The sequence below is a fragment of the Manis pentadactyla genome, chromosome 7, assembly GCF_030020395.1.
Source record: "Manis pentadactyla isolate mManPen7 chromosome 7, mManPen7.hap1, whole genome shotgun sequence".
Classification (NCBI taxonomy): domain Eukaryota; kingdom Metazoa; phylum Chordata; class Mammalia; order Pholidota; family Manidae; genus Manis; species Manis pentadactyla.
The window spans coordinates 54,150,671-54,174,882 of record NC_080025.1 but is presented as its reverse complement, the minus strand read 5'-3'; the positions used below and the strand labels follow the sequence as shown (position 1 = coordinate 54,174,882).

The 24,212-nt window shown below is 42.1% G+C and overlaps 1 protein-coding gene across 2 annotated transcripts in view; it reads right to left on the bottom strand.

Moving 5' to 3' along the window:
• AMPH (amphiphysin) overlaps positions 1 to 20,368 on the bottom strand; it is a 228,175-nt gene extending 207,807 nt beyond the window's left edge. For both annotated transcript variants that reach the window (XM_036918931.2, XM_036918932.2), the window contains exon 1: positions 20,171 to 20,368. In XM_036918931.2, the coding sequence (XP_036774826.2) occupies positions 20,171 to 20,239 (69 nt within the window). In that variant the 5' untranslated portion in view covers positions 20,240 to 20,368. The remainder of the gene's footprint in view (positions 1 to 20,170) is intronic.
• Between the last annotated feature and the right edge of the window lie 3,844 nt (positions 20,369 to 24,212).

The following is a 24,212-nucleotide window of genomic DNA, read 5'->3' as shown; positions in this document are numbered from 1 at the left end:
GTGACTTTTTGCGCCTATTAACAAAATCCCTGTGGTCAGGGCTTCTGTGGCCATTTGATTGCATAAGACATGAGCTTTGATGGTGTGCAGGCCTATGGGCGTCTGACCATGACCCTGTGGGCCAGCATTCCTAGCTGCTCACAGTCACTCCCAGCCGTTCTGATTATTCTCCCCTTCCTCTCTCTGCATGCTGACTAAGGGTAAAGCTCTCTACTACTCAATACCGTTGTGAAAATTAAATTAGATGAATTTGCTCTCTTGCCCCCTTCTTCCACCCCTTCTTTGCTGAGTAAAGACCTGCCTTCCTAATGTGTCACTGTGACCTCTATCTAGGTTTTTTCAGTTCTGTAGCAACAGCTATTATCGTAATCAGCACACCCAAAACCTCCAGATTTCAAAGAAAGGCTGACAGTTTTATCTCTGTCTTATATTTCTCCAATCCCCCAATATATTGATGCCACTAATTGTCACTCCCAACACCAATTATCAACACTGACATCAAACCAGAGAAACAGAACCAAGGGCCTCATATGGAAATGAATCAGGGTGGAAGCCCAGGTCACTAAATGCTATTACCAGTAAGTTAAAGCCTTCTGCTGTCCTCTCTCTATGCATGATAAAAATGCCTCAGCAGCTAATTATTTTAACCCACATATCCAGCCAGCATCTGGAATCAAAATCATGCAATGACCATTTTCTTTTAACCTGTCCCTTTCCCCTTGGCAAGTCTACACTAGGAATGTTCCTATGGAAGAATAGGAAAGAAGAAAATGGTGTTTTCTGAGCAACATAATGGGCAGCTTAGGGCAGCTTAAATGAGCTGTCATCTTTCTGTTTTTGTACCAAGTGTGCTGCATGTAGTCAATGATAAATCATCATAAATCAAAGAGCATTATCTTAAGTGAAAACAAAGTTCTGGTAAAACACCAACAGACTCTTGGCACCAATCCCATTCACTAGAAAGGTGAATGACTGGTGAGATGAGGTTAATCACCAAGTTACCAGGCTAAGGGAATAACAAGATGCTGAAATCAGTCTCTGCTTTCAGGCTTGGCTCTTGACTAGGGATTACTTCCAGCGCCAGTTAACCATATCAAATCATCTCATATCAACATAAACAGGAATCTGTGGCAGTGCAAGATGGCAAAGGCATGGCCATCTCTGCATGAACAAGCATTCTCTTCTTTAATGGAGATGTTCTTTTATTTCCACTTGACTCAGTGTCAATAGAGCTCATTGAAGCCAACTGGAGAAACATCTGCTAGACATCCTCCTGATGCTTCATGAGACCCAGAAATCTTCCTGCCTAAACTTGGGTGCAGAAGCCACTGGCTCAGAACACTTCTAGACATTTTTTAAGAAACATTAGGCACACTAACACCTGAAGCCCTCCATGTGGGCAATCAATGAGGAGTCTGGTGCAAACAGTGGTCCATCCTTGGTACAGCCATAAAAACCATGTTCCCCAAGTGTACTGAAGCAAGCACATGGTACTAAGCAAAAAAACCACTAGGTTTAAAGCTGTAGTCTGTATAATCTCAATTTTCAAAACTTCTCTCTCCTTTTTAACAAAATTGGGGGCACCACAGTATAGAGTATTATATACATTTAAAGAGTAATTATCTCTGGTCAATGATTGCAAGTGTTTTTCAGCAATGAACATTTGCATTGCATTCATAACTGTAAAGCAACTATTTCTTAAAAAAGAAGCTTCATCACATTGAAAACATTCAAGAGATAATCATTAATTCATCCATTTCATAACCATTTTCTAAAAACTTATTCTGTTCAAAAACCAGTGAAATGGCATAATATAAAAGGAATCCAGTGGCTTACAGAAAAGAAAAAATCCAGAGAAGGGCACATGCAAGTAAAATGCCAACTTAGTTGAGATTTTATTTTAAGAAAAATGTAAAATGTTCAACGTACATGATTTAAAAAATAGTACCTACCATGTATGGAGACCTTACTCTATCCCAGGCACTGTGCTAGACATTTTACTTGCATTATCTACTAATCTTTTCAATATCCTCTAAGTTCAGTGTTTTACAAAGTTCACACATGAGGAAAGTGAAATTAACAGAGGCTAAACAACTCCATAGCAAAACAGCAAGTAATTGAAAGAGCCATGCTTTAAACCTGGGTCTGGCCATCTTTACTGACTTTAAACTTTAAAAAAGCGAATATAAAACATTCAGTAATATAGTAAAATATATATATAATTTAATCTCATCTTATGAGCTCCTACAGAAAAGAGTCAAGGAGCAGAATGACAGAGTAGCAGAAAGGACGAAGAGGAGAATTGAGGCAGGCGATACCTGGGTGTTAGGTCAAACATCAGGTTCAATGACCCGCCAGTCCCACTTCTGGGTACTTATCCAGAAGAATTGAAATTAGGACCTCAAAGAGGTATCTACACTCCTATGTTCACTGCAGCACTGTTCATAATGGTTAAGATGTGGAAACAACCTAAGTGTCCATCAAAAGACAAAAGGATAAAGAAAACATGGTACATATACACAATGGCATATTAACCTTAAACAAGAAGGAAACTGTAATATGTGACAACATGGATGAACTATGAGGACATTACGCTGAGATAAGCCAGTCAAAGAAAAACAAATATTTCATGATTCTCCAGTGAGGTATGTAAAATCATCAAATTCATAGAATCAAAGGGCACATGGTCATTGCCAGGGCTGGGAGGAAGGATAAAAAAGGAGTTGCTAATTAAAGGGCATAAAGTTTCAGTTAAGCAAGCTTAGTACATTCCAGAGATCTGCTACAACACTACCTATAGTTAACAATGCTATATTGTACACTTAAAAATTATTAAGAGGATAGATCCCATATTGTGCTCTTATCACAATAACATTTTTTTTTAATTAGGAAGGTAAAGTTCTCCTAACCTGGGGCCTAAGGTCATATTTGTTCTACAAAATTGTGATTATCTGACTAATCCTGGTGTGCAGCTCTGATTTCTAAAGCTCCTATCTCCACTACAGAAGGCATAGCCACTTTAGGAAATACTCTTTCAACTTCTGTACCCCGCCTGGAGCAATAACTCTGAACCTATTATTTTCAGCAGCCCAGAAGAAATGAAACCAGCAGCTGAGTTCTACCCACTGGCCACAGGTTATCTTTGACCAACATTTGCCTGCTTAGATTAGCTCACTGTGTCTACAGATGTATCAAATATGTTTCCTATGCACTAGACTGGGACAGAGGGTTTTAATTCTTTATTTTATAAATATCAGTAACAGGAGTCCATTATTAAAACCCCGATTATACTGATGAGATAGCCAAGTCACAGGTAAGGAGGGAACCTAGCTACTGTGAATGTAATCAACCCCAAACATGGTTCATCTATGCATTCAAACAGTAGGCTAAAAAGCACAGGTCTGAGGACACACCTCTGATCTCCCCACTTCCTTCTGGCTCTAAAATCCTGAACTCAACAGGGACTCTTGTAAGACAAATTTGTTTTTCACCATTATCACCATGAAACTTGCACCAGAGTTCTGAAGGGGGCTTCAGAGCTTGAATAGAGGGCATGATTGATTGCTTTTCAATCTGGCCCACAGGATCAAGGTCTTACCTATAAATCTGAACGGTTTTCTCAAAGGGCCTAACGAGCATTGATATGTAGAGAGATCTGACAGAAAATGTCTTTCTGCCTTGGTCTTACCCAAAGCTGGTTCTGCATGAATAGGAATCAAGATTTTCAAAGGATTCCATGGGTCTGTTTCGCCATGGCTGCGGATGAGGGCCACATACGCTGCCTGTGTGGTACCTGAGGGTGGCAGAGGATGTCAAGTGGTCTGTCTCCACCTGGAGTTCTGGGGCACCTCTTTAGCACACTTGCGTGTGACTAAAGGAAATATGTGTTATGTACCAGCTTTTCTCAGTTTAAACAAGGCATGTCCTCATTTGGCCCAAATAGATGTGTGGAGTATATACTTAGATCCTCTTTTTGCCATCTAGTCTAAAGGAAGATTAAAACATAAATATAGCACTGATTTACCACCTTGAGAAAGATATGAAAATGCAAAGAAAAGAACTATCCTTCCTATTCTATGGAAATACTACAGACTGTGCCAATATTTAAAATCTTAGCTCAGATTCAAACTGCAGTCTGGAAAAAATCGGCAGCAGGACCTGTGTTTTACTGAAATGGAAACACAGGCTCAGAGAGACTTACCCTGAGACCACACAGCTAGAAAGTGAGAAGATTGGGATTCGCACCCACACCTGATTAACTCCAAAATCTCAACCCACCATCCTGACCTACTTCCAAATCCTAGCAAAACTTCCCTGGAGTTCTATCAATACAGCTTCTCTTTTACCAAAGACACCCTTTCTACAGTGTCACAGTCAGCTCCAAACAGTCCCCTGTCAGCTTTGTTAGCACCCCCAGGGGCCTCTGACCCAGTACAGGTGGACCATTCACATCATAAGTCAAGAGAAACTACCTCCCAGGGGTCAAACCTTAAAGTCATCCAGGGCTATACTCAGCTGCTGCAGTGGCTGCCTTTCAACCAATCAGTATAAAAATGCTTGATGATGCTTCCAGGGAGGTCTTAACTAAAGAGATCAATCTTTTCAACAGAAAGAACCTGGGTAACTTCTAAGTAATCAAGCACTTGCTCATTATCCCATGTTCCGAACTGACAGTATTTCTCCTTTGTGTCTGAGTCATCTTTGCACCTTCCAGAAAACATTCTCCATTTAGATAGCATCCACCCTCAAAGAGTAGGTGCAAAACTCAATGGAAAAAAAATGACTACAGGAATGTGTACTCTTAAGTTGAACTGTATGATATTGGTGATATTTGACGATTTTTGATTCACAAAAAATGGCAACTTCAAATGGCTCAAACTAAACCTTAGGACAGAGGTTTAGCTGCAGGAATAAAAGCCAGAATAACATGGAAGCTTCCATAGAGACAGGATTCTCTTACCCTGCCATGCACCTGTCCTAGTGTAACTGGCCCAGGATGTCATAGTGAATCCACAGTGTGGTGGACCCAGGTTCCTTGCATCTCATTTTCCTGCCACACTCAACACATGAGATGGCATGCCCTCCATCACATAATCTAAGGGCTCAGCTCCAGCATTAAAACCACGTTCCAGCCAGTGGGGACCATGAGACAGCAGTGGAATACAAACCCCCAGCCTTAAAATCAACACCTAGACGTTAGACACATGTACCTTCTGCTCATCTCCCGATGGTCAGAGTTTACTCACATGGCCACAGCTAGCTACCAATGAGGTTGGGAAATGCTCTCTTTGGCTGGATAGCCAAAGATGCAGCAAAAATTAGGCTTCTGTTACCAAATAAAAAGGGAAGAACAATACGAGGGGCAACCTGCAATCACTGCCCCACACCGAGAGAAGGAACAGAGGCCACTGTGCAGTGCTACGGAGATTCTGTGATGGATCACATAAGATGTACCGAACTGAAAAGCTCTGGAAAAGCATCTGGAAAGATGAAAATGGAGTTTTTCCAGTGAGTTTACATTAAAGGAAAGCAGCATTCTTAGCATATGCAAGTTTCTAAGAAGCAGGTAGAAAAGATGCACAAGTTCATTGACAGCTTTTGGAAAAATCTGCCTGTCTTGCCAATGGGTTTCAGCCCTGGGCAAGTTCACTATGGATTCAATGTGACCAAAGAAATGACAGTAGAACGTTCTTGGGGTGAAAGGGTTTATACCCAACTTTATTCCCACGGTGGCAGGTCAGTCACTAAAATCCCGTCCACTCAGAGCGAGTCTGCATGCAGCAAGCCTGTCTTTGCCTCTGGGCCTCTCTGCCCCCTGCAAGTGTCTCAGTCTCTGTCCTTGGTGCTGCCACCACTCCAGTCTCATCTCTGCTCTCCTGTAGCCTTGCAGCTGTGCCACTGTGTCACCCAGAGCACTGGGCAGAGCTCTTTATATAGAGTCATTAACAACATATTGCCCACACGTGTGTCGTGAGCAAGCCAACCAGGGCCAGGTGAGCATCCCGGCTGCAGGAACCTTCACTCTCTCCACATGAAGGGACAGTGGTGACCGTGCCACCAACACCTAGTCTAAACACAGTATGTTGACAAGTTCTTGAGAGAGAAATGTCCCTGTGATTATGTGTAAAATATATAAAGATAAAATCATTCATTCATTAAATAACATGAGCCCTATACAGGAAAGAGGTGAACAAACATAGCCCAGTTGCCACATCAAGTCTGTCATCTGAAGACACGATTGCTGATGGGAGTGTCAGTTTTCTCTAGCACTTTGGAAAATTGTTTGGCACTGCCTCCTAAAGCTAAACTGTGCTCACCCTCATGAATCAGTGATTCTCCTCCGGGGTGTTGACCCAAGAGAAATTAGTGTTTTTGTCCACCCCGAGACATGCATAAGAACATGCACAGCAGCTGTATTCATAATAGCCAAAGGCTACAAACAAACCAAATGCCTCCCAACTGGAGGATAGGTAAATAAGCTGTGGGTGTCGTCCAGGGGAATACTATTCACAAGTGAGAGAGAGTAAACTTCTACCCACAGCAACATGGATGACCCTCACATGTATTACGATGAGGGAAGACGTAAGACTCAAAAGAGCACACACTGCAGGATTCCATTCACGCACATCTACGGAGCAGATGAAACAGACCTGTGGGAGTAGACTCAGAATGACGGCTCCCGGTGGGAGGAAGTCAGCCGAGGAGAGGAAGTATGGACTTGGAAGAGGCAGGAGGGGGCCTACTGGGTTGTAGAAATGCTCTTCACTTCACCTGAGTGGCAGTAATACAGGTTGTATTTCACATATATATGTAAAACTTCATCAAGTTGTACACCTAAGATTTTTGCAACTTAATACATGCATGCCAGACCTCACTCTAAAAGTTTCAAAAAAGAGCACATGTACGCACACACACACACACACACACACACACACACACACACACACACATCTTTCTATCTCAGCTTGAGGAGGCAGGGTCTTTAGCGAGGAGAGGAGGGTCAGCTGTGTTACTATGTTACCCCAGAGGGCTGCTCCACACCCAGACTCTGCAGGGTCTCATCTAATGCTCTCTGGATACAAATATCAACTTCTCCCTGGTCACCCCTATGAGAGATCCCCTCTTCATTTACCTGAGCCACCTCTACATACAGATCTCTACTTGCCATGGGATGGACAACTAGAAATAGGTAGGCTACAGTGACTTCAAGACTAAATGAATTCAACAAATTTTATTATCCCTTAAATAACAGATTAAAATAATTCTTTTCAATGTGTGTGATGAGGAACATGGAGTCGTGGTGGGCACATGCCACACATTCTTGTTGAAACAGTCACAATAACTGGACTGACTGTAAGGGACCCAGACAATCTGAGTCTTCAAGGGGCAAGGACTGTGCCACAAACTGGAACAAACTGAACTGGGTGCCTGGATGCCAGTAGTTCTAGCATCCACCGATGGCTTCATTCTCCTTCCCACTCTTCAAGGAATTTTGCAGAAATGTTTCAGCAAAGAGTCCCTTAATATTTAGACCCATTGGTGTTCAAGCTTTTTTAAGGTCACAGATCTTTTTGAGAATCTGACAAAAGCTATGGATATCCAGAAAAGCAAAGCATAACTGCTGCATCCATTTTAAGTTGAGTCTGAAGTAGTACTTAATAGCTCCTAACTGTATAACTATTAAGAGGATAATAACTTTTTCTCAATAATCCAGTCTAACAGAATGAATGTATACACTTACTATAATAAAGCTAAAAAGTAACTAATTCTTTATATTACTTTGTTTTTAGTTGGAGTTATACCTAATAAATATGCTACTACTAGGTAGCTCCTACTATGATCTTGCTTTAGTCTTAAACATGGTGAAATGAGCTAGTTATTACTTAATAAACAGAGTCTATTTCATAAGAAATATATATCTTAAGACATCCCATAACTGCATAGGTGAGTGTAAAATACAGCAGAAAGGTATTTTTGTTTATAACTCATTTTTTACCCTGTCTGATTTAAAAGCCAACTTCATGAAGCCATGATTACAAATCTTTTTCGACATAAAATATTATTTGTTGGACAATAGCACAAAAGAGAACAGAGGAAATGGAGTGGGCACAGTCTTGTATCCTATTGAAATTAAGGTAGCATTAATCTGAAATAGATTGTTACAAGTTAAAATGTTAAATTGTAATCCAGGGAAACCCCTAAGGAAATAATTCAGATAATATCATATAAGGAACAACACACCCCTAAACAACAATCAGTGAATCAAAGAAAATCAGAAGGGAAATTGGAATATACTTTGAGATAGATGAAAATGAAAACACAACATACAAATGCTTACAGGATGCAGCTAAGGCAATGCTTAAGAAGAATTTAGAGCATCTATATTAAAAAAAAGATGTCAAATCAATAACCTAACCTTCCGTGTTAAACTAAAGCCAAAGCAAACAAAAGGAAGTTAAAAATAAACATGAGGGTGGGCACATAAATGGAATAGAGAGTAGAAAAATAAGAGAGAAAATCAAGAACCAAAAAGTTGGTTCTCTGAAGGGATTAATAGAATTGGTCTTTAGCTAGACTGAGCAGGATGTAAAGAGAGAAGACAGCAATTAGTAAAATCAGGGATGAAACAGCTGACATGACAGCCCACCTTACAGATACGAAAAACAATACTGCTATGTAATGGAATACCATGAACAATTAGCTGCCAATAAGTTAGATAAACAAACCAGGTGAAATGGAATTTTCCCAGAAAGACACAAACTACCAAAACTGACTCAAAAGAGAAATAGAAGATCTGCACAGACCTCAAACAAGTAAAGAGATTCTACTCATAATCAAAAAACTTCCCACAAATAAAACAATCCAAGTCTAGATTGCTTCACTGCTGAATTCTACTAAAATCCTACTAAAATACTTAAAAGAAGGACCAGCAATGAAATGTTCTACAAAGTAGGAGAGGAGCCACTTCCCAATATGTTCTTTGAGGCCAGTATTACTCAGATACAAAAACCAGCCAACGACATCACAAGAAAACTGTAAAACAACATCTGCTGAGAATAAAGACACATAAATCCTCAACAAAATACTTGAAAAGAAATTAGACATGGCATGTAATGCACTAGCTCCTAGCAGATGGGGCTTCTTCCACAGGAGACCAAAATCATCCTCTGAGTTTTGACCACGCTCCATAGCAGGCACATTAAACAATCTCATTACTATTCACTCCATAATAAAACCAAGGAAATTGTAAATAAATCTCTCAAACTCACCCCATCTCCTTCTGTCACCTGCCAAAAATGTGCTGCAGCTTTTTGAGGCAAGTATTTCCACCTTTTGTGATTGATGCATTAACCAGAATTACTCTAAAATTATGATGGTTTTTACAGAATCCATCACATAGAGTCCAACCTTCCATGTTATGCAACATTCTGTATGAAGAAGACATTGGTTCCTTGGTGAAACATCTCCAATTTGGCTTCAACAAAGCTGGGTTATTTTTTTGAAATTTAAGTAGGCTATTTTAAGCACATGGGTATTTTTTAAGCTTTCCTTAGGGCACTGCTTTTCACCTTTCTCTCTTTTCTGCATTCAAGATAAATGTATAGTCACTGGGAAGTCCTAACTCTCCATATCATAACCCTGACATGGACCTAGGAGCTCGTAACTACCACAGAATCTCAACCAAGTCCCCTTCTCTCAAGCACTATGCTTTGCAAACTTCATTAAGCCTTTAACTACGAGAGGAAGTTATTAAAAATGCATATTCCCACATCTTAATATGTTCTGTGAAGTTTGTAACTAGGCCCAGGAATCTACATTTTAACTTCCCTCCACCCCCACCAAATATTCCTGACTACACTTTGAGAAAACACTGCCCTGGAGGTACCTCATTTCTGGATTCATTCTCCATGCTGGACAGGAGCAACTATAGGCCAGTATAGGTCCCCAGGACCTATCCATGTTTTGGAATGCTAGTGGTCCCCATGATCACAAGCATTTCCTGGAGGAACGGGAAGAAAAGTCTCGACATCATTTTCTCATAGACTCAGGGAAGAACCCACTAAACAGAGAGCAGGCAGGAAGCTGATATTTTGGTACAGAAATACACAGACAAAGGAAGCAGGACTTCTTGTACTGATGTCTCAAGTACCAAGTTATTCTAGGGCATGTGAAAGGTATTGCTCTGTTCTAGGTTGCGCCACAAAACGGGACATCCTTTCACAGTTTGGACCACCTATGCTACTCAACCACTAGCCACCATTATTAGGTAGAGGAAGAGACTGTCTGCTACAAAAGACTTGCTTCCAAATTTAAGACTCTTCCCAAGCTGCAAAGCACCTCAAACAGGTGACTCTTAAATTCAAGACCACTGCCTGCAAAATAATCTAGTTAATGCCCACAGCACAGTCAGGCTGGTGCCGGGCTTAACCACCTGTGTTCTCCACATTCTCTGCCCCTTTCCCTCTCCCTCATTAAATGTTGGGAGTCCAAGTACAATCAAACATTTTAAAGACAAGCCAAGATTTCTAGATGGGTGGCACTTACGAATTTTATAAGGGCTTTCATTTTTATTTTGAATTTCTGAAGGTTTATGATGAGACCCTACAAATTCATGAAAGCAGATTGGGCTGGAGCTTGCTGCTGTTCTACAAAAGGATCTTTGTATGATTGATAATTCAGAGGGTGAGTGTGGGGAAAGTTGGGGTTCCTATGGCCAGGATCCTCACTGAACCTAAACCACTTGATGATGTAACTGGCCTGTTGCTAGGCTACTGCTTCCACACCCATAGGCAATAAGCACTATTATATATATAGATTATATAACTACATATAATCTATATATATATAATATTATATATTATATATAAAGAGCTTGGCCCAGTGCCCTTGGCAGAGGCAGAGACGCTAGTGCTGACCTACCACCAGAAGAACAAGCCGGGTAATAAACCCTTTCACCCCAAGAACATTCTACTGTCATTTCTTTGGTCACACTGAATCCATAATGAACTTGCCCGGGGCTGAAACCCATTGGCAAGACTGAGTCAGCTCTGATCCAGTGTCCTGTCTCTGTGTCAGGGGAGAACTCTGCCCCACAAGGACCCCTCAGCATGTGAGGGTAAAAATCCAATCATTCAAGAGGGATTGCTACTACAGTGGGAGCATCCCAACCGGGTCTGTTTTTTGCCTCATTAATTTTGCAAATGGCAGGAGAGACCATTTATAAAGCCAGTGCTCACAGCTGATTCTATAGCTGTATCCTACAGCTCTTATTTTTGTCTAGTTTGATTAAATAAAGGAAAAGAGTCTGATGCATGGAATGTCTCCTGATGCCATAACCACATCCAACTCTTCTTGCCTAGATGGGTACAACTTACCCTTTGGATAAGGTAACTGGGGAACTTAACTAGGATGGGAGAAGTGGGTACACCTACCTGAGGAAGTAAGTGCACCCACTTCTCTCATCCCAGTTAAGTTCCCCAGTTACATAAAAGAAAACTGATTATTTTTTCTCCTCCCAGTATTTCTAGTTATGATTTGTCATTGCTTACTATGTGGTTATTAGTATGTTCAAAGGTTTATCTCTACCAACCCCTGCTGGTCTCTATGCTCAACCAGGACAGCCTTGTTGACCTCTATATTATGAGTATCTACCAAGGGACTTTAACACATCAGATTTTTAATAAATGATTCTAAAGGAATGAAAGACTGCTACCAGATTGACTTCACAATAGAATACATAACTATTAGAGTATGTAAATTTAGCATCCTTTACTCAACAAGTGGTAGGTGCCATAATAAAAGTGCACTTATGTAGGGGCGCATGTGCATTTCATTAAATCATTCTAGGCATTTGAAAATAGAGAAAGATATATACAGATGTAGATATATTCAGTTTCTTTCCACTTATGAACTGAACTGCCAACTCCATAACCATATGAGAATAAGGTGAAAATGGCTAAAATAGTGGTTTTCTGATTTTGCACATCTGTTCTAAGTAGCTTCAGGGCAATCAAAATTGATCTGATGATAGCATAGCAAATATTCAAAACTAAGATCTATCCATGGCCTCACCTGACCTTATTCTTATTAAGAGATTTGCTTATTGTATATTCAAGAGGTATATCTACTTTAGTACTATGCTTAAATTTAGATTACAAATCAGTAAAGATGAAGTTTCAGCATTTCTATATGAAAAGTTGGCCCGTCGATATATTCTCAGGGAACTGTGATAACTGTCACTTTAATGCTGCATAATGCTGTGTATACAGTCTTATTATATTCTTTCATGGGTAAATCCCTTGAACTCTGTGAGGATGGCATTTTCATTCTGTAAATGTTAAGCTATTATTGACAATGTCTAGGAAATTATATCTGCAATACAAGAAGTCTTTACATGTGTTATCTTCACAGAAGCCCACGCGCCCACTTATTTCTTCAGGAGTTCTACTCAGATGTCCCCATATTAAATGGCTAGAAAAATTAAAAATTGTGTTTGAACAGCAAAGTGGAAATTCTTAAGACTTCAAAAAGTCAGGATAACATATCATTTTTTTAAATACTCTTTCCCTCCCTGGGTGCTTCACAGTATTTTTTGTCTGAAATGTAATCACACACTCACACACACACACACACACACACACACACGCATCCTTAAACGGACTGAAATGTCCCCAAAGAAAGTCAACTTACAGAGAAGGATGCTGGGGGTCCCCTAGGGCAGTAGGTTCAAACTGCAGGCATGAAATCAATTTGGTATTTCCCCAGAAGCATTTTCTTAAAAATGGAATAGAGTGGAGCAGAACAGAAGGGAACTAACACTCTAGTGTTTACTGACATTAAATCTGTCCTGAGGAGCCCTGGCGTCATGGGGCTATGTGTATATGTGCAAGTATATTTGGAAATGGTAGCCCATGAATAAGGAGCTCATGCACCGGGGCTCCGGCGTGCTTGTGGTACAGAGGGACCACGGCTGACTGTGACCCTCAAGACCGAGGGGACCTGCTCTGCCTTCACAGTGAGAACTAGGTGAGGCCCTACATTCCTTCCTCACTGCAGTGCTCACCAGGGGACAAGAGCGACATTCAAATGCTGGGTAAGTTATGGGGACCCTTTTCCGTAAGGCCATAGTAAAAACCACCTTAACTCCTTGAGAATGGGGAAACTCCACATAGGGTTTCTGAGTCATGATGACACAAGGACCCCAAGGAGGAGTAAGAGATTCTCATGAGACATTGGATGGGGTACTGAAATCATTTACTTCGAATAGTCAAAGAAATGGGATCTAATTATACACCCCAAGTGAAGTGGACCACATTATTTATACAAGTATTTCAGGTATTTTAAGTAATGCTGGTCCATAAACAAGCTGACTTACAAAGTATGACTTCTGAATCACATAGACACACATTATATGTTGTAAAGGAGAATGGTAACTTTTACTGGTGTTACAATCTGAGTTCACTTCTGACTCCCTATTGTATTCATTCCTGGAGAAATAAGAAGGCATGGGTGTATGTGTATCTGTGTTTTTTAAAAAAAGGAAACCTTATCTGTTAAGCATGTCTTCACAAGTGTTATTTTTAATTTTGGTGGTTTCTAACACTGCCAGAGAAAATGATCTTGGAGGAAGAGAAGGTATAAGGTTGTGCAATGTAGAAGCAGACAATCAGAAGGTCTTCAGAGGATCGTAAAAGGGGAAAGCCTGGATTGCCTCAGTGACTCGGTCTCCAGGTGTCGGCAGATGTAATACGGTCATATAAGATACTCTTCTACAGACAAGGAAGGCTCTGGGTCCCACGAGAAGAATCCCCTCAGCAGAGCAGGGTCTTCCCTCTCCCACTCTCTTTGTATATAATAGGCACACACACAGGCACACACAAACACCATCCACGTGTTTCTCGTTGAGAACAAATCTAACTGTGGGCATCAACAAGGCAACAATTAAAAAAAAAAAAAAACACCCACACATATCACATGATGAGGCACATGGAAGGAGACTACACTGCTGTTCTGACCACATCACACAATTCATACTGGGCTGAACCACGTGACTCTACCAACATTTGACTGACTTACTTACAAAATGACAGTTTCAATCTATACTGGCGGAGCTCCTGCCAGGAGAAGAACTGGTAATCTTAGCGGATGTAGCACCTTGATAAAACAGCCAAGCAAGCGACAGTGATACGCAGTCACACCCCTCAAATAATTTCACTGAAGTCAAAGAAAGAATAATGGGTGGGGATGCTTAAAGACAACAGTGTTTACAGGGGTGGGATATAAACAAGCAAGAATACAAAAGTCAAATCGTCAGTGAATACATACAATTCATTTGGTCCTTATCTTCAAGGACTCCCAGTGTAGTTGGGAATATATAAGGCATGACAAAAATCATACCTAAGACTATTATGTAATAATCACTTGGGGCAGATAAGCTGGCACACAGAATATCAAGCTGAACACATCCTTAGAATTTAAATAGTGTAAATGTCTTATTAAAACCAAGAAAAAAAAATGCCTAGAGAGATTAGTACTGTGACATACCAAAGGTTTCCCTGCTTACTAGAGTCATGTTTCAAAAAATATTTAAACGTTAAAAAACGTTTAAAGCTCTCCACCAATTTAAATATATTGCATAGAGGTCAAAAGAGTTAAGACCAAATAAGTACCACTGGATTTCACAAATATAAGAAGATGGACAAAAGTAAATAAATCCCAGAGGGATTAAATATTTAAGTAAAAAAGCTTTTGACTGAATGTGTTCATTACTGTCTTCTCCCCAAAACCAACTAAATTCACAGTCAAGGAACAAAAAAGGTATGAACATACCAGGACAAAACCAGGGGAGGCATCATTAGTGGATGAGAGGGTTCAACACATTTCACAGAAGCAGAAAAGAGGGTGGAAGTGTGGCAGCAACTGAGCAGGATAGAGGAAGGAAGAAAGGACGGAGGGAGGGAGGGGAGGGGAGGAGAAAGTGCCTTACAGGGCAACAATGAAAAAGCAGGCAATTCTCACTGCAGAGTCACACACACAAACACACTCAGGCTTGGAATCTGTACACTTGGAACCAAGTACAGCAGAAAGTGAGGGTGAAACACTGCACTGACAACAGGGGGCTATTTAAAAGCCTGGGAATATAGACTAGATGAGCCTTCAGGTCCCTTTGTTGACCCCAACAGTGGCAAGAAAAAACACAGGACGACAGCTGTGCAGCAGGCCTAGAAAAGAAAAATCATTCCAGATTACAGCAAAAAGACAGAGGCTCCAGAAGGGCAGCAGAGGGATCCTTCAATTGGAGAAAGCACTACAATTACATTATCTGATATGCTGAGCCTTTGATAATAATATTCTAAGCAAGAACAAATAATTCTGAATAGTTGATTAAAAAATAGCAAAAGGTGGGGTGGGGGTTGGGGGTAATTATTAACTCCAGAGAAAACAAACAGCTAAATGAAAACCTTAATCATCAGATAAGACTTCATAAAAATGTTAAACTTCAGCTCATCAAAGGGCACATTAAGAAAGTAAAAAAGACAAGTTACTTTCTGGGAGAAAATATTTGCAAAATGTCTATCTGACAAAGGACTCATATTCTGAATATAAAAGAACTTCTACAATCAATAGTAAAGTAAGAAGCAACCTAAATAAAAATCACAGGCAAAAGATTTTAAGAGACACTTCACAAAAGAAAATATCAAATTACCAACAAGTACATGAAAAGATGTTCATCAGGGAAGTAACAGTGGAAGAACTAAAAAGGTAAGACATAATAGACAAAGACCAGAGAGGCATGAAGGACGATGGGTATCTGGTACCACAGAAATGTTTTATAACTTGACCTGGGTGGTAACTATACAGATATCCATAAACATAAAAAATCATCAAACTGAATACTTAAGATTGATATATTTCATTCAAATCAATACTGCACTTTAATTATTAAAAATACAATCCTCAGCAATCAACAGCTTTTGCTATAATACATGATTGGGTGGTATAGAAGTAGAGGGATGAATTAAGACAGCTTAATCTTTCCCTATCTTCACCAAACAGGAAAAGACAGATCAATAAGTAGTTATATAAGCATATTTTTAAGAGAAGTTGTGGTTAATAACAGATTCCTCTGGAGAAAAAGACTAGTGGCTGAGGACAGGAGGAAAAAGGAGGGGCCTGCCATTTTTCATAAGCCTTTTACTAATACTTGATATTTTAAACTACATATATTAATTTGATAGGGAGTTTGTAAATAAATATTAAATCATAAATTATTAAATATGTGCTTATGTATATAAGCATGGGACCAAGAGGGCCTTCGAAGTATACCTCACTGGACACCTTTCATTTTGCCAGGACAGCACCCATTCCTCCCCTGTGCTGATTCCCCCTCCTCCACGCCCAGACCAAGAGGTTGAGGAGCAAGTTCTCCATCCCAGCTTTGGTAGAAGCTTGTGACTCAAGCTCAATTCTTGGCCAGAGAGAGATTTTTTCTTCCAGGGATAAGCCCATGGCCCAGTTGGGGCCAATGAGAGCTAGTTTATACTGAGGAGTTCTCTGTAAGTGTTGACAGAAAGACACATTCTTGGCTATAGCCGCAGGCAGTCCTTTTGCCACCAAGCAAGAACCTGCCCATGCATGTGGGTGACAAAACGGACAGAGGTGACAGTCAGGGAGGAGCAACTGGGCCTGATGGCTGTGGTGGAGCCCCTGGCTCCATGCAGGTCTGAAGTTTGTACTCCACCCTTTTCATCATTGTAAGAGCCATTGTCATGTAATGGGAAAGCACTGGACACCCGAGTTCAAACTTTGGCTTTACTACTTACTAATTAGGTGACCTTGGGCATGTCATTTAACCTCTTCCTCATCTACAAAATGAGGATAGTAACTACTTCATACACTCAAGTGAATTGATACATATAACACACACATATATGCAGAAATTTATATTATACAGTTTAATACAAATATTTATTTATATATTAAAATCTCATTCAAACTTATATGTGCCAGAACCATATTTTTTTATAATTAATTCCCTTTATTCCTTAAACCAATTTGAACTGAGTGTCTATACTTAAAAAGTGGCAGGATCCTGACTAGTTTGACACCCAAAAGAGAAACCATACAAAGCCAACTGATAAGATTTAAGCAAATATACATAAAACATAATGTTTGATTTCTAAGTATCAAACAAATGAAATAAATAGGAACTAATCGTTTCCAACGACAGAACTAAAGATTGTTTAAGACATGACTATTCAGAACTGGCAAGTATCTCATGGACTGCTGGTGAGAATATAAATCGATATGACCTTTCTGAAAGACAATGTAGCTATAATAAAAAATAAGCATACCTTGACACAATAATTCTTCTTCCAGGAATTCATCTAAGGAAATACTAAAGGGTATGTACATTTTGCCTACAAGTGTACTCACTGATTTGTTTATACACAGAAACATTGGAAACTGGACGTCCAAAATATATAGGATTCATTAAAATCCATGCATTCTAAAACAGTTCAGTCATTTAAAATGCTGATGAAAAATATATACACATATTGAAGAATGATCATAAAATAAACAGGTTACAAAACTTATAGTAAGAGCCTGGTTTTGCTGTATAAAAATATACACATACATATAGAAAAAGACCTGCCGGAATACACATCAAATGATAGTGAAATCTCTGGGTGGTAGAATTATAAGTGTCCTAATTTGTTGGTGTGGGTTTTTGTTTGGTTGGGGTTTCTTTGTTTGTTTTTTGCCTATATGTATATTTCACTCTTTCTCCAATGAACTGTCATAGACTTCATGAAAAAATGTATTTTAAATTTATAAAAAACATAATAACACCTCAAAGACCAGTTTTAGTCATGCATTTGGATCCAAAATACATGCAAGCTGTTAGGTGGAGCACAGATGATGAGAAATTCAAGGGAGTGGATTCTCTCTGGAGAAAATCTGGTTGTAAAAATAAGGAGCAAAAGATCTCAAGAATGTATGTGCACATTGTCATTACAGTGGAGCATCTGTGCATTGGAGAAGAGGAAGAGAGCAAAGATGCCAAGAAGGAATCACTGGGGGGATATCTAATGAAGCCTGCAATGGCAACATACTGTGCTTTCCATTCTCCAGAAGCTTCTTTTTGGGCTAACCTGGATTCACATATGCTCTTTTCCCTTGTGCTACACAGGCTCAGAAAGGGGACAGAATTTACCCAGGGGCAGAACCCATACTCTCAGTCTCTTGGTGTCTAAAGCCCTTACACCAGGTACAGCAGGCACTTTTTACGAGCAGCTTTCCCCAGGGAAGCAAACAGGACGCTTGAGGCCCCACTCTAAGGCTTCCTTAGAAGCCCTGCTCCACTCCTGTAGAACAGTGACCACCATCCACAACCACAATCACAGTACCACTTGACCTTAAAAATGAAAAAGTGAGTTTTCAACAATTCATAAGGGCTTGAATGCTCTGTCAGATTACATATTCCTTTCATTTATTTTTGGCATATTAACAGCTGGTGACCTAGATTAAGAAATAATTTAATATGTGGAAAGGCAGCCTATATCACTAAATTCCTTCACAGATGGAAAGTAAATTCAATGAACAGCCTCAGACGAAAGATTCAAGTAATTACTTGGAAAGGGGCGTGGGGGGGTTGGAATATCTACAAGTGGGTAAAATGAAGTATGGAAGAACAATCACGAAATGTGGCAGGGATCCCAGCAGATCCTGGCTACCTTCTGGACAAGTCACCAGGCACTGGAAAGGGGCAGGAAGCCTTGCTAATTCAGCTGCCCAAGAAGTGGCAGTAGCAGGATCAGGTTAGTTCAGGAGGAGCTTGGGTAGTTATTAAAAGAAATACAATCCTCTTACTGCACTGGGAGTGTGCATGTGTAGGAGAGACTGCAGGCAGCCACTGAGCCTCCGGGCCCGGGGACAAGAAAAGGGATCAGAGCCCCCTTCTACTCAGCTCCTCGGGGTCAGTGGGAACTGGGAGGCAGCCGGAGCCTGGATGAAGAGGGAAATACACTGGTAGTGAGCAACGCGGCAAACTTGACTTCCAGTGAAACAGGAAAACGCTGAACACCCAGAATCCCAGGGATGGAAAATACTGCCACGTGAAAGAGAACACCGTTCAACTGATACAAACCAAAGGGCTCGTTAGCCAGTGTCCACTTTCAAGTGCTTAAGCTACAAAATGAATGTCCTTTGCTCGGGACACAAATGAAAACCTCGTGCTGGCAAGCAGTCGTCAGGGAAGCCAGCCAAGACCTATGTCTGGTACAAGACCTCTCCGACTGTTCAGGGCTGTTCTTGGTATAGACTTGGGATGCAATCGTGCCCATCTAACAGAGGAGAAAATTTAATTAATGTGGGCAATTTACTGAGGGACTTGTGAAACACCAAAGAACCCAAACCATCCAATATAGATTTTTTAATGCAATAAAACGTCCTCCTTTGTACAGGAATGCGCAAAGAACTGTTAGGATCAGGTCATAAATTTTTTGACCTTCCAGAGAAGGGCACTGGCGTCAAAAGGGGCTCACACACATAGACCACCCCACCCCAACCCTCCAGAAAAAAAAGAAAAAAAGAAAAGTGTGTATCTAGCCCTCTCTTTCGAACTCCATGATTCACTCCGCAGCGCTGCATTAAAGACGCTGGTTTTTCGCGATCAGCCTTCTTGAGTCAAGCAGAGATTTCGAGGAGCTTCTGTCCCAATCGGTGGTGTCCAGTGCGCCCAAGTACCCAGGAAAGCCCCCGGGGGGAGAACAGCTGCAGCCAGCTAGTGCCCGGACCTGCGGGCCGCGTCGCTACCAGCTGCCCGCGGGCGAGCCCGGAGCGAGGACGGAAGGGATGCGCTCCGCCCGGGCGGCCGCTGCCGACCCGCCGCACCTGCCTCTGGGATCCAGGCTCCTGCCCTGGCGGGCGCGCAGGGCGGCCACCGCGTGGGGGTCGAGGAGCGGGGCCCCGTGCACTCCCCGCGCCTCCGCGGGCAGGGCTGCGCGTCCTGCGCGTCCTGCGCTCCCTCCTCCCCGCCTGCGCCCTGCTGCAGTGGCCGCGGCGGAGGGCAGGCGTCCCCGCGCCCCCAGCCCTGCCTCCTCTGTCCCCCACCCTCACCCCAGCCGGCCCGGCCCTCGCCGCCGCCCGTTCGCTTCCCGCTTCTGACCTTCTCTTGCGCGCGGTTGAGTCGCTTCTGGACGTTCTTGGCGAAGATGCCCGTCTTGATGTCGGCCATGGCTGCGCGGCCGGGAAGCTGCGGGGAGCAGAGCGGCGGCGAGCAGGAGCGGGAGTGGAAGAGCAGCAGCGCAGAGGAGGAGCGGGGAGGACGAGCAGCAGCGCAGAGGAGGGGCGGGGAGGGCGGCGGGAGCAGCCCCGCGCCCGGCGCGGGGAGGAGGGGCGCGGCGGCAGCACCGGCTTAAAGCGACAGAGCCCACGCGGGGCGCGCGGGGCTTGGCGGTGACCCGGGCGGGGCGGTCAGAGAAAGAGAGGACGACCCCGACGTCCAAATGCCCAGATAGTGCTCACAGTGATGGGGAGGAGGTCGCGAGAAGGGGAACGAGGCCAGGTGGCTGTCCCCGGGCCGGGGGCAGCGCCAAGTTCTCTTAAAGGGGAGTTTGTGTTTGGGGGAAGGGGATGAGGGAAGGGGACCCCAATTCTTTCCAGAAATAAAAAGAACACGGAGGGGAGAGGGCAGCCAAGGGGATATGGAAGCTGGGGTTTGCAGCTGCTCAGAAGTGGAGGGGTCTGGCTGGGTCTCCAGGAGTCCCAGCTGGACCACCCCGCGGGCCAATGCGCCCCTCGCTATCTGTACATTTGGAAGGGCAACTGGGCCTCGCCCACAGCCCGACGAGGAAAGCTGACTGGGAAGTCAAGCCAATACAGCGGTTAGAGCTGCAGTAGAAAGGGACAGAGGACATTGGCTGATACTTGTTTAAACTTTAAGACAAAACTCGGGGCGGGGCGGGGGGAGCTCCACGGAGGGCAGGGTCGCCTCCTTAAAGCCAGGGGCTGCGCTTTGGCTATCTCTGACTCCTGCGCTGACCCCAGTTTCCGTACCCTCTCCCCGAGAAATGTTGCATGAAAGTCATGTCCTCTCTTGCCTCAGCACCCAGGCCTCCCAACCGGCTGCAAACCTTCTGGCAACCTTCACAGGGCTTCGCCATCCTCAGTATCCTTCGCAGAAGAATAATAGGGATAAACTTGTCCTAAACCTACCCAGAGCTGGTGAAGGCTCTGACCAGTCACACTATTCATATCAAGTTCTCTGTGAGAGTGTCAGCTGAGGAAGGCAGGTGGTCCAGCAAACAGCTCAGAAGTGAACCAGACATCAGAATCCCGTGAGTCCCATTGAGCATAGCGCTGTTGTAGTTGTAGCCTCCAGTGAACTTCCCCTTGGTATTCACTATTTGGGGAGTCCCATTCCCCTTGATTCTAAAAGGGCACCATGTCTTTGGCTTTTACCAATAAGACACAGTGGAAGCACACCATTGCAGTTCCAGGCCTAAGCCTTAAGAAGCCAGGCCGGCTTGGAGTTCAGGTCCTCAGAGCAGCAGCACTTCAGGGACATACGGGACCCCACAAGATAAGCTATCACTGCAGCACCTTCTATTTTCCAAAATTGTAGGAGCCATGCTTTTGAGTGTTTTCTTCAGCTCAGCCCCACTGGGCCTGCCCTGCCCACCCCCAACATCCCCAGATTGCTTGTGTCTCTTACTCAGAGTTGCCATCCATTTTTCTCAGTGAGTCAAGGGAAAATGTGGCCCATGCAGTTCCATGTCAATTTCACTGTTCATAAAAAGTTAGTAAGAACCCCAGGTCTCCCCAGTTTCGGACACAAGCTTAAGTGTCAAACTACATTTAACATTTACTCAGATAAACTTCACAGAAACTGTCACAACTCCAACCCCAAATTCTGGCAGGATTCCAGAATTAATTCTAACTTTCAATTCACCTTCCTCCCTTCTAAATGCCCTTTAAATTGGTTGGTAGGTCAAAAAAATGTGAATCAGGACAAGTTTTGGTAATTTGCAAAAGGCCCAAAATTACTCCTGTATTATCACAAAACTCATTTTCTATAATGCTGGAAATAATTTTTAAGTAATTTTTTAAATACCATGATTTTTCCAAAATTTTCCATAGTTTTAATGGCATGGAAGTTTATCCTCACCTATCTTTATACCTTGTAATCCAATTTAGTCACTTAGGGAAGGAGATTTATAGATCCACTTAAATGTATTACCTCTTTGCTAACACTCATAAGAGGTATAATATATGCTATATATTCTAATTAACCACAGCTTCTTTGTGTCATTGTATAGATAATTAAGGAGACATTCCATTTAAACATTTGGTTGAATCTGAGTAGAATTTTTGCCCCAATTAAATTTTGACTACTTCTTACACCTACTTTTTTGTTTGAAACTTAGATGGAATTTCGTTTACTCTCACAAATGTTAAAAGAGCAGGAAAAGGAGGCTGTTCTGTAAAATATATATATATATATATAGACTGGTTATGTTGTACATTTCAGGTGAAAACATTCAGATGTAGATTCACGGTCAACTCTTTAAATTATGCCAACTATTTACATTTTAGTTCTACATATATTTTTGTTAAATTTCACCTGCATAACTAACTGCTTCCTTTCCTAATTTAACCAAGTTTAAAAACAACATCCCAACTGTATTAATAATGCATCTCTAATTATCCCAAAATACTAAATAGGAGGCAAGAGTTTTGTTTTACATAGAGCCATTGGTGACTAAGAAAACCAGTGCCATTGTATTAAATTGCCTAATAAAATGAATATATTTCCACACCATGTTTGATGTTTTTTCATGCAAAGTAGATGCAAAACGACTCTTATACCCCAAACAAATTGCTTGAACACCACCTAATAGCTCACAAGCCCTTTGAGAGGTCAGGCAGCAACCAAATGGAAATTCTAATTAGCCACAGCTCTTTCTGAAGAAAGGGACAAGTTTCTACAGACATTTGAAGCTATTTTCTATCCACAAATTAGCTATAAAAATTCCATGTACAATGTGGGAATCAGCACATTTGTCTGGACTACTGAGAGCACCCTCTTAATTGCTTGTATATCTAGACTATTTTATCAGGAAATATTCCACCTTGGACAAAACCCCAGCTTTGTAACAGTGATGTACTTCAAAACCTCTTAACAAATGCTTAGTTTTATCATATATTGGCAGAGACCATTTTTGGTTCATGGAACTTATTGTTTTATTAAATCGGCCTATATTTATATTTTATATGAATGTAGCTATCCAGATGTGCCAGCCTTTGACTGCATGGCTGCTCCCCCACCTTCACCCCATCTTCTGCCACCCCCAACACTCCTTTCCAAATCTGCTCCTGGAGCTGTGGCCACCAGCACAATGGAGGTGTTCCCTTGGACCACGGGATGCCCCACCACAGTGTCCCTCCACTCTGGGCCTGCACTTCAGTCAAAGCCCTGGCTAACAAGGCCCACCCAGGAGCATGGTATGTTTTGTGTGCAGGAAGCCTGGACTACATGTGCTGTGTCTCACCAACATCTGCCCTCTCCCCTGCGGTACAGCCTCCTTCCTCTCCAGGGGTCGCAAGACCTGTTCTCAGACCTCAAATTCCCTCACTCCCTCCACCTCTCTTATCTAAAGACCCAAACATGCCACTGCTTTTAGCCACCTCCTTCTATAGGTGGGAATCTATAGGAATCAAGCAAGTTGGGTGGTGATGGTGGGAATAGTTCCAGTAAGTATTATTTTCAGGGTCCTGGCTATCATCTGGCATTATTGGGCTCACATAGGCTTCAGTAAGCTAGTCTAGGACAGAATCTGTCACAGATTGAATTGTGCCCCTCTGATATTGTGATTTATAATAAGAAATATTATATTTGGTCTGTATCCCTGTTCTAACACATTGTTCCTAAAACCCTTGGAATTTCCCAAATGATTAGAACAGTAAAGGAGTCTTTGACAATTCATAAAGGAGCACCTTCCCAACACACTTGAGTGTATGTTAATGAGGAAGCTTTTTGAAAGTCCCTAAGGATGGGGGCTGGTTGCCAAGGGTTGGAAACGTCAGCCACCACCCCCAACTCAACCCACCCCTGACCTCTGGGGAGAGAAGAGGCGGGACTGCAACCACTGGTGCCAATGATTTAATCAACCATATCTATATAATGAAGCTTCCATAAAAACCCAGAA